This window comes from Parasteatoda tepidariorum, chromosome 10 (genome assembly GCF_043381705.1).
Source record: "Parasteatoda tepidariorum isolate YZ-2023 chromosome 10, CAS_Ptep_4.0, whole genome shotgun sequence".
In the NCBI taxonomy this organism is placed as follows: Eukaryota; Metazoa; Arthropoda; class Arachnida; order Araneae; family Theridiidae; genus Parasteatoda; species Parasteatoda tepidariorum.
Window position 1 is genome coordinate 2020324 of NC_092213.1, and position 12354 is coordinate 2032677.

At 30.9% G+C, this 12354-nt stretch overlaps 1 protein-coding gene across 1 annotated transcript in view; it reads right to left on the reverse strand.

Moving 5' to 3' along the window:
• Positions 1-12354, reverse strand: part of LOC107451827 (peroxidase) — a 43226-nt gene that overhangs the window by 26118 nt on the left and 4754 nt on the right. Inside the window, exons 2-4 of the mRNA XM_071186482.1 lie at positions 12204-12253; positions 9213-9330; positions 5040-5236 (exon numbers count right to left, since the gene is read on the reverse strand). Coding sequence (XP_071042583.1) covers positions 5040-5236; positions 9213-9330; positions 12204-12253 — 365 coding nt within the window. The remainder of the gene's footprint in view (positions 1-5039; positions 5237-9212; positions 9331-12203; positions 12254-12354) is intronic.

Here is a 12354-nt window from a genome sequence, read left to right on the forward strand (position 1 = left end):
AAAAAATGGCGTCTGATTCAGTCAATGACTTTGATGGAACTAAATGAAAACGTGATAAATTAATGTCCGATATTTACAGGCTCCCGCTAGACGGCGTACTCGAGCGTTGCGATCGCGAATTGAGATTTTAATCTGGTTGTTCTTTAAGATTTAATCAAAAGTGATTTTCAGACAACTTGAACTGAAGTTGCATACAGAGTACCTCACTCTTTCAGCTGTAGTAATGCCCTTGGGCAAACGGAGATACAAGCTGTAAGCAATGGTCAGTGTGAGAAAAGTGGCGGAAGCGGACAATAAATTTGAACCTATCGTCTTACTTCTATTTAGAAAAAAATTACAATAAAATTACTATTATAAGCTCTAAGGGAGTGACTTCCTGCATATTCTCTGCCCTCCTCCCGGCAGAGTATGCAGTTTGTCTTATTTTTGATAAATCTAAATTAGGAGTTATTTGTAATGTTTGGATAGTATACCATCTGATAAGAGGAATGAAGTTATGGGGTTATAGTTTTTTTCATCAGTGATTAAGTCTCAACTGAGGATATTGCAAAATCCTGCTGGTTTTTTTTCTTTGGAATTGCTGTAAAAAGTAGATTTTAGTTTATTAATATATTCACTAATAGCATCAAACTTTAAGTCGTTTTTAATTGCTGTGTTTCGTAGATAGTAATTTACTTTGGGTTACTTCAAGTTTATTCATCTGGTTTTGTTTTAAGCAACAGAAGGGAAACTTTTAGAGAGCCTACAATATATATGTTTCAAATATGTACATGTAATGGTAGTCAAAATGATTTTAAATCGCATTTATTCAAATAAGAATAAAGCATTTGCTGAAACATTAAATATAAAGTTTTCAAATGTTAATATTATCAGTTCTAGCATCTTAATTGAAATCGTTTGTATAGAGTGGTAGACAAAATCATTGTAAATCACGTTCATTGAAAACAGCAAAACAAAAAATTAAAATTGTCTCCTTTAGATTAATTTTGACAGCGCTTAGAAACTTTACTACTCTATTTACAAGTCTATTATCTTCATTTAAATTTATTACATACAGTAGTGGTTAACATCATTATAAACCAAATGTACTAAATCAAGAATTCGCGATCGGAACGCTTGAATACGCCCTCTAGCGGGGAAGATTTTTTCCGGCTTTTATTTATTAAGTTTTAATTTAATTTTATCAGAATCATTGATAGAGAAGGGAGCCATTATTTTTTTCAGCAGCAAATAAGAAGAAAAATTTTTCTAAGGAAAAGGCAGAAGAACTTAACAAAAGAAGAAAAAAACGACCCAGAACATTGGTAAATCATTTAGAAACAGAACGCTCCCAACATTTGAAGAATAAATTCTCAATAATTTGTTCCTTTCTATTATCAATGAACTTGCACCTGATAACTTCCGATTTAATGATCGCATACGGTTAAAGATGTGTGTAATAAGGTAAAATACATTTTTATTGTCTTTAATTCATTATAAATTAAAGTGAAGTCAACATTGCTTCCAATGAATAAATGTGATTTGAGAACGTACCGAACTGTAATAGTTATAGAATATTAATCTTCTTCATAGAATGTTACATATTTCTGTATCAAAATAATTTGGAAAGCAACAATAAGGAATCATCCGAATTATTTGAAATAGTATCATTTGTGTTGATTATTAATAAATTTTTATCATTTTCTTGGTAAGTGTTTTTTAATTTGGAATGATTAATTTCAACTAAAATTCAGTTATTTCGTTTTTAAGTTACATATTGAAATTCATATTGAGATTTTGCAATTATAAAATTTTATTGTGTGGTATGCCACCTTAAAGTAATGAAGTGATAATCTATGCATATATTATTCGAGAATAAAATTTTAAAGCGAAGAACATTTCATTTTGGAATTCTCCGGATTTATAAAGCATGTAAGTAATATGATTTTCATAATAAAAAATTTATTTGTAAATAATTTTTTTTCTTCTAATTTGATGATAGTTCTCCATAGAATGGTTTTCTACGTCTAATTAAGAATAAAAAAATTAACATGAAAGTTTTTATTTTAATGTGATGCATTTTCAGAATTGTTTTTTTTTGTAAGCATTCTTTATTTTACATGTTTTAGTTTACAAATAATGATTTTTTTATTGAAGCTTAAAATTTTTTAATAAAAATTGTTGTCAAAAACTTTTTTTACGAAATTAAGTGATATAACATTATGGGTTTATGCATATTTTTTTACAAATTTTAATGTTTCATTTTATATATTTATTTTGTAACAGTCGTTGAAAAGCCGACTCAATTTTTGGGTTTATGACTACTAATGCGCAACTCCGAAACCTTGTAATTTTGAACTCAATCCAGAAGACAAGGGAACTCCTGGATCAAATATTAGGAGAAACTTTGCCTTCGTGGATGATTGTTTTGATGGAACTAACCCGCATTTACGTTACATGGAGAAGAAGACCACGAGGATCACCCACGGTAAGCCTGACTACAAGGAAGCTCTAACCCATGATCCGGCTACCACTGAGGGTATTTCACGTCAGTACTGTAGTCGGTGCAAGCCGGATGCGGAATTCGTATCGACCAGCTATGGCTGGGATTCGAACCAGGTTCACGTCATTGGAAGGCGAACGCTCTGTCCCCTGAGCCATCGCGGTTCATATTTTATTGTTTGAAGTAATATGATTCATAAAACTATGGAATGTAAAGTTTAAATAGGCCTTTCGTGTTATATCATTAAATTTAGTAAAATGATTTCGCAAGCATTAGGTTTCAACTCTAATAAGAAGATACATATTTTTTTCCGTTTATTTACAAATATTTTTCCGATGTGCTTTGGATGTTATTTCTCTAAAAAAAGCGATTCCATTTTGTATTCGCTTGAATAAGAAAGAATATCAAACATTTTTCTTTTTTAAGTTTAATAAACTACAATAAAGAAGGAACGTTACACTGAAGACGTCTCCAGTTCAACTGATGATCCTGTTGTTCTTCTAGCAATCTCCAATAACTAAACTTCCTATAGGTCGTTGTGTACACGAATAAAATTGCAAAATTTATGACTACTTTTAATGTTAAAAAAATTCTTTTTGGTGAACTGACGCAGTGTCCGACTTATACGCTTAAAGGATAGTTTAATTGCATCTGAGCTATACATTATGTAACTTACATGTTTACCTCTTTCTAAAAACGAGGTAAGTATACTTATCACCCATTTTGTCAACATTTTTAATTGGGTTTGTTATTTTATATTAACTTCAACTTCGATGAAGTACGTTTTAATTAAATTGGTGACACTATGCCAGTTCTTGGAGAAAGTATGAAAAGTTTTACTGTACAATTCCTTTTGCTGTTTGTAGTATCAATAAAATTTATTTTAGAAATAAAAATAAATGAAAATAAATAAAAAACATCCAGTTATTCACTTTTTTTATAACACCAAATGGGTGGAGCTAAGTTTTATGTTTTAATGTATTCATTGTTTTATAAATTTGATTCAAATTTATTTTGGTGTGAGTGATTAAAANCTCTAACCCATGATCCATCTACCACTGAGGATATTTCACGTCAGTACTGTGGTCGGTGCAAGCCGGATGCGGAATTCGTATCGACCAGCTATGGCTGTGATTTGAACCTGGTTCACGTCATTGGAAGGCGAACGCTCTATCCCCTGAGCCTTCGCTGCTCATATTTTATTGTTTGAAGTAATATGATTCATAAAACTATATGGAATGTAAAGTTTAAACAGGCCTTTCGTGTTATATCATTAAATTTAGTAAAATGATTTCGCAAGCATTAGGTTTTAACTCTAATAAGAAGATACATATTTTTTCCGTTTATTTACAAATATTTTTCCGATGTGTTTTGGATGTTCCTTTCCTAAAAAAGCGATTCCATTTTGTATTCGCTTGCATAAGAAATAATATCAAACATTTTTCTTTTTTAAGTTTAATAAGCCAACAATAAAGAAAGAAGGTTACAGTGAAGACATCTCCAGTTCAACTGATGATCCTGTTGTTCTTCTAGCAATCTACAATAACTAAACTTCCTATAGGTCGTTGCGTACACGAATAAAACTGCAAAATTCATGACTACTTTAAATGTTAAAAAAATTCTTTTTAGTGAACTGACGCAGTGTCCGACTTATACGCTTAAATGATAATTTAATTGCATCTGAGCTATACATTATGTAACTTGCATGTTTAACTCTTTCTACAAACGAGGTAAGTATACTTATCACCCATTTTGTCAACATTTTTAATTGGGTTTGTTATTTTATATTAACTTCAACTTCAATGAAGTACGTTTTAATTAAATTGGTGACACTATGCCAGTTCTTGGAGAAAGTATGAAAAGTTTTACAGTACAATTCCTTTTGCTGTTTGTAGTATCAATAAAATTTACTTTAGAAATAAAAATAAATGAAAATAAATAAAAATCATCCAGTTATTCACTTTTTTATAACACCAAATGGGTGGAGCTAAGTTTTATGTTTTAATGTATTCATTGTTTTATAAATTTGATTTAAACTTATTTTGGTGTGAGTGATTAAAAATTCTACATAAAAGCCTTCTTGCACATGTTCTCTCTTAGTGAAAGTTTTAAAATGTTGACAAAACTTAAACACCCTGCACTAACTGCAAAAAATATTAAAACAAGAAAAAAAAAACAAATGGTGTTAAAATTCAAATTAATCTCATCATATAAGCTAAATAAATGTTTTTTAAAAATATAAATTCCAAAAATATTTTAGCATGCGTTTACTAGAAATAAATAGCCTAATAAAGGGTTAACTAGGCTTAAAATGTGTCTTGCAAGAGACACGTGGCTTAAATACTTTAAAAAAGAATTAAGGAATGTGAACAGGATTATTTAAATTTTTTTTACCTATTTTTGAGTTAATAAAATATTATTTTTGAGAAACCTGAACGCAATACTCCAAAAAAAAATTTAATACGTGCATCTAAAATTTACAAAAAATTCTGCTCCAGTAGCGTTTGTGGAAAATCACCAACTATTAGTCATTATAATTAGAAGTTATTATAACCACCTTCATAATTGGCCGGAAGAAGCCTTCTCTGTTCGGTGACGGCCTTCCCCCAGTAGGGGTGGTTCAAATTGTTGCAAGATCCATCCATACTTCGATATGGAGTGTCACTGCAGACGAGTGGAACGTAGAAGTTTTTGCATCTTTCAATCGTTGTTTGCACTTCAGGGTTTTGAAGAAGCTTTTCTGTGATTCCGGCTCTATAGATTTCAGAAATTTGGTAGTTAAGAAAATGAAAGCAAAATGAATTATCTATATTTATTTATTAAACGTTAAAAATGTAAGTGAGAGTGGGAATGAATGTCATATCTAAAGCCCAATGAATTATCTGTATTTATTTCTTAAACGTTAAGAATATAAGTGAGAGAGGGAATGAATGTCAAATCTAAAGCCCATTGAATTAACTGTATTTATTTATTAAGCGTTAAGAATATAGGTGAGAGCCGAGTGAGACCTCGATTGCGTCGAAATTAGTTCTGTTTATATAGTGAACAAGCTCTGATGTAGACTATACTACATCAAGAAGATTGGCATGCTGTTGCTGATTAATTCACGGCGTCAAAGTAAATAAGTTTATTTTGCTCTCTGTAATAAATTATTGTTTTTAAACCAGTCTTATTTATGGGTCATAACAGTTACAAAAATTATTTTAGTCCATCTTATAAGTTCATTAAGGGAATTAATTTCGGTGACCCAGGCCCAGAGGATCCATACCACCAATTACAATGAAGACCGCCGTCACGAGAGCAACCCCACATAGCACGGAAGTACCAAGCAGAAGTGGACCTCAGGCATAAGGCCCCGAGCCACTCAAGATTGCGTGCACCACAATCACGCCAAAAGACAGTGGATACCTAGGGAAACAAAAGCTCCAGTTCGACGAAACGAATATTAAGAATAACGAAAGAACGAAACAATAAAAATTTAGCCCAATATTAGAACTATTCTTTTAAGAACGTACAATAAGACAACCTCCACTCTCGGGATAAGACCGGGTACTACCGACTTTTGCCCCCACTCCCCTTGATGTGAGCCTATGATGGGCCCACAAAAGCTGCAGAGCAGCGGAGGAAGAATATAACTATATTCAAGGCTGAACAAAGGTTTTACGGATACCAAGGCAAAATATATTGCTGGCCCTTTCTCAAAAATATGCACAAAAATCGTTATTTTCATATTTTGTAGAATTATTAGATAGAATTGCACATATTTATATAAAAGAATAACTCTTTATATAAAATAGTAGTTTTTATAAAGATATAAAGAAATTCTTTTCAATTTTCTTTTAAAAAGGCTAATTAATAAACACTATATTTTTGGTAAAAAAATTTTGGTCTTCACTCAGCAGTCCCGGGCCCCGTACTCTTCTCCTTCTTTTTCAGTGTGGCCTTGACTACATCACAAGTAAATTACACGCAAAACTTTCTTAAATTTTCATGCAAAATAGAAATGTTTGCTGTTTTTTTCCTGAGATTTTTTGTGTTGATTACTGTAATCAACGGCCAACTCTGTATGGTGGGCCCACAAAAGAGGAATATAACTATATTCAAGGCTGAACAAAAGTTTTTACGAGTACCAAGGCAAAATATATTGCTGGCCCTAATCTCAAAAATGTGCACAAAAATCGTTATTTTCATATTTTGTAGAATTTTTAGATAGAATTGCACATAGCGCATTATATAAAATAGTAGTTTTCATAAAGATATAAGGAAATTCTTTGCAATTTTCTTTTAAGAAGGCTAATTAATAAACACTATATTTTTTGTAAAAAAATTTTGGTGTTCACTCAGCAGTCCCGGGCACTGTACTCTTCTCCTCCTTTTTCAGTGTGGCCTTGACTACATCACATGTAAATTACACGCAAAACTTTCTTACATTTTCATGCAAAATAGAAATGTCTGCTGTTTTTTTCCTGAGATTTTTTGTGTCTGATTTTGCTACTTAAAATATCGTCTGCGCTTATTAATTAGTGTAAACCCCTCGAGCCATTAAGATTGAGTCCCAGAACGTGAACATCAGATCATTAGATCAAAAGTTATACAGGGTACATCAATGATTTTCGAGGAATGATGCACAACTAAGCAATGAATCTTGATTAAAGCAAACAATTTCTGAGTTGAACAGCTTAGCTCCAATGTGCCATCCAATTTTACACACTCTATATATTAATTTTGTCCAAAACGTGCAAAAACGAGATAGGTGGTGTTAGTATCACCTTTTATTAAATATCTCCTCTTCAAGCCTTGACTAAATTTTGACAAATATGCATAATACTCATATCAGATAAAAATAATTTAAAGTAGTGTGAAAACTTCAAAACCGATTTTGTAAAATTAAATTGGAAGTTAACTTTATGAAATTTTCAGTACTCTTGAGAAAAGTTCGTCACCACTCTTTAATTTTTTCAGATTGTGGCTATTGGGCAAAGTATCACAGGTGATAGATACACTTGGTAAAATCACTGGTATCGGAATTGGATACTTGCACTTCAAGAAGAAGATCATGTGACTTATGACGTCAGTGCCAGTTGATTGTTTATAAGCAAAATGGCGTGTTAAAGTAGAGCTAAGGTCCTCCACACAAGTTAGAATGTTAATTAACGTGAAATTAATTAAATACAGCTCCGTATTGTGTTGAAATGTTATTCTTTATCATCGACGTCTTTTACTTGAATTAGATTTATTATTTGTTTATGTATTTTATTTTAACCGTGACATATTTTAGTTTGTGTACCTGGCAACTTCGATCCATAATTATTTTGTTTACGTCCTACATGGCTTCGTGCCTGCTCTTTGTGTTAAGTAAGAAATATGCAGTGAAAGAATTGAAATTTTTGTGAAAGAATATAAAAAGCGTCACCTAAGAAATTGGTTTAAGAAGGGCTTGGCTTACTCGAAATAGAATGGAAAGAACAGTTGTAAACGTAAACAAAAGTCACGTTTCAACAACCAATCAGCAACGAGATGCCCACAGTACGTCACTTGCAGATATCCCATTTTTAGAATGAGATTAAAATTTCGTTCTTTTTAATATTTTAAAAAATACGCTGAATTTTCTTAACGTGCTTGAAATGGTTGTATAATTCCTTATCGGTTTTCTCTAGTGAAAATAAATTACATAATATAGCGAAGAAGAAAAAAAAATATTTTACTAATTTCGTTTTATACAATCTTTATAACTATTGTATATNAACACTTCGTTTGTTTATTTTTGGCTTGAAGTTAGGCTCGCAGAAAATGCCGTTCATGGGTTAAATTTAGTAGGAACAACACAACCTGTGACGTATGCTATATTATACCCAATTGTATATACCATTGTAATCTTTATAACCATTGTATTTTTTTGTATTTAGATGTTGATTCTTAAAATCGTTATAAATATGTTTGACAAATACTTTAATTGAAAATAATAAATTTTCGAAGAATAAAAAGTTAAAATAAAAAGCTTTGGTTGTTTTTTTTTAAATTTTTTTTTACAACATTGTATTTTAAATATTTCTTTCAACTCGGATCTGAATAATTATTGATTTTCCTAATTTTAAAATGGCTCATTGCGTATGATCAAGTATTTTTTCACTTTTCATGAAATAGTAATAGATATGTTTGTAACCATTCATCGAAAATTGCAAATGGAAGAATATAAAATTTTTTATGTATTTAACAGGGTTTCTTTTAATTTCAGTTTTGTTTTTAAAATATTTTTTTCATTTCCATTCTAATAACCAATAACTTGTCAAATTTTCACGTGTTTCAAATGCTCTTTTTATGTAATAAATGATTTTTTTCTAGTTTTTGTTGATTTATAAAATGATTACAAATGCGTTACATGTATTCATCAAATATAAATATCTCTTCAGTCATTAATAACTATCATTCGAAATTAAGTAATATTTCTTTAAATGTAAATAAGTAAATTTAAAATAACTCTTTGATTTAGTACCCAATACAGAAAAAAAAAATACCAGGCTCTTGGTCACTAATTCTCAATACCTGATTCTCAATACTCAATACTTGATGGTTTGCACTTGATACTATGAAGCTTATACATACACGTGCCTAATATCTATGCACACACATACACAGCACGAGTCTATAACTATAATCCTGTACACACGGCACGTGTAAATATCTATACACGTGCCGTCAAATAGGGGAATACATTAATAAACATGCTTACTGGTGTGCTCTATCTGTAATGTCTTCCAGTTTCGCTTCCTGGTTAGAGAAGTTCTCAATTTCAGGTAATATTGGTACTTTAAACTTTACAATACTTCCAGGCTTTACTACCATTTTTCCTGTTTTGTGTTAAATGAAAAAGCTAGTAAATCATAATATTTTAAAACAGTTTTTCGATTACAAACAATTTATGGTGGTTGTGAAGCAGCTGGGCTAAAAGCAAGACGGAAAAGAAAGAAAAACCATTTAATTAACATACTCAAGTGCAGCTGTTCCCAAATGGTGTTCTCTGGAATCCTAAGGTGAGGTGGTAAAAGCGTTCCCATAATTTGGACTTTTTTTAAAATATTTTTTTAAACCTTTTCTTACATTTAGATTCAGAAAATTATCCATTTTACTTAATATTGTGGTTGCCTTTACGATAATTATTTAAAGTAAAATGCTAATAAAATAGAAATAGCAAATTTTTTTGAAAAAGAAAAGAGCAAATACATAATTTTTTTAAAATAGGAATACATAGAACCTCACACTGAGCTGTGAAAAGGGCATACACGCATAAAATATTGCATTAGTACTACCCAACGAGCTTTTTAAATCTAAAAAAAATGACAATAACTAGATTGCTGATAAAGAAATATGTTTCTTTACTAGCATTTTTCAACGTTTATAGCAATTTTTTTAGTTTTCTTTTCAACGAAAACCATAATTTGGCTTATTTTAATCATTTTCAGCTTCTATTCATACACCGAAAACAAATTCACAACAAGACTATATTCAGATACAGGACTGTGAATACAACAGCCGAATATAAATCCTAATTCAAGATTATTAATGATAAAATGTGGAAAAAATGCCATTCTTCTTATTACATCATTTTTAGTTTTTAATATGTTAAAACGCGCACAATTGTCTTGCTATACGAGGGTTGTTTTTTAAGCAAAAGCAGTTCTGTTCTGTATCTTAATTAGTGACGCGTACGTCGCAACGAGTGCTTGCATCGTGTCACGGCATTCCTCGGAAACAACTGCGCTCAGTTGCAGTTGAGTAGGTAAACTGTACGATCAGTTCTGTGTCTTTAAAATGTTCAAATTCAACAAATCGCTTGCCATGCACGAGATATGGTCTGTGATGCGTTTTTAGTCCTCAAAAAACCTGTCTGCTGCATTCATATACTGGTAGATTTGTGAAGTAGCGAATTTTTTTGCCATGCTGGTAGGGAATTTTGCTACTCTATGACAATGACTTTCTCCGCAGCTCAGATCTCAGCTTTATTGGACTCTTTTGGTTGAGATGTTTTGGACCACCCCTTCCTACAGCCCAGACCTTGCACTAAGTAATTTTCATCTTTTCCGATATTCCAAACATCATTTTGGTGGTAATCACTGCAACGATGAAGAATACGTGAAACGGCCCTTAATGGAGCAGGCGGAAAGTTTGTATGAAGAGGGTATTCTAAATTTAGTTGTAAGGTATGATAAATGTTTAAACAAACTTGGCAACTATGCTGAAAAAAAATAGAAACGTATGTAGAATCTGAAAATAAATTTGCTTCCTGAAAATTTTATTTCGTTTGGTTTTTATTTTCAAACGGCCCCTTACTTAAAAAACAACCCTCGCACTTCAGGTTGGGGTTCCGTTGGAAGAATGCTAATCATTTAAGAGTTCCACAGCCGAAAGAAATTGGGAACCGTTGCTCTAGGGCAGTGTTTCCCAAACTGTGGTACGCGTACCCCCAGGGGTACGGGAGCAGTTTAGAGGGGGTACGCGTTCTTATGCGAAATATCTTGCAACAAACGAAAATTTCAAAATTTTTTATTTAAAAACAAAGTTAGCCATGAAAATTTACAATTACGTATTACGTAGTTAACAGTTAATATTTAGTAGTGTCACGGCTAGTTGTAATTTTTAAATTTTGCGCAATTTTTTAATTCTAAAAATACACTAATTTTTTTTATTAGTGGTACGCAGCGTTACGAGCAATTTAGAAAGGGTACACAAAAGTCATAAGTTTGGGAAACACTGCTCTAGGGGAGTAACATATAGATGTTCTAAATTATAAACTATATCCACCACTATATCGTGAAAGAAAACTATCCTATAATAAATGTTATCCGATATTCGATTCTTCTCGAAAGAAGGAAATGATTATCTTTCAGATTTTTCGTGTTTTCCGTCTTGCTATACATAAAGATTCAGCCATGTTATGAAGTATTAGAAATTAATAAATAAAATAAATGATATATGCAATGATTAAAAAAAATTAGGAACAGAAATAGTAGCTTTCGCTTCTATGATAACTGAAAAGTTTATAAAGTAGAACTAGTTCACAGAATGAATTCGAATTTTTAAATAGTGATAATTTGCTTTTTTCCCCTCGTAAGCTTTTGTCTCATATGTGTTTCTTCCTGAAGCATTAATTAAAAGAAAAATTGAAGATAAAAACAATTTATTAAGTTATTCAAAATTCGCCTTTAACTGATTGAACACCTTGAAAAACTTATAGAGAATTCGAATTTCTTCACTGCTAGCCTTTGTAAACTGCTATTATAATTTATATGAAAAATATACAAAAATTATTTCATCAAGTATCACAATGTTTTAGCAATACATCTATAAGTTAAACGAAAACTTTTTAAATCAATCTGTTTAAATTTGACCATTTAAGTCTTATAGATGTTATAAGGAATTATATAAATTTTTTGAGAATCAAATTTTAAATTCTTTGAATTGTTAAGAGAGTTTTGAACAAACGTTTTGCATGCACAAATTATTTGTAAATGCATTCATTTAATATAATGAAACTATTTCAAAAATTTTGCAAAATACAATCCTCAAAAAAATGAATTTTTATATTTAGCAGGATAAAACAGACTAAATAATCAATCGTTAAATAGATTACTGAATACAGTTTAGTGTTGTAAAACAGATATAAAGAAATTTTACTCTCGGAAAAAAAATAGTTCTTAAAAGAATTAAACAAAATTTTATTTACCTTCAACATTTGCTGATGAAACTCCAATCAATACAATAACAATGATGAAACTAAAAGCAAGTAAAAATAAAATAAATTATTTAGCGTCGAGGCTTAAAACTACGCTGTTTAAAATATTGTAGCATCCCTATTTTAGCATTTCATGCTTGCT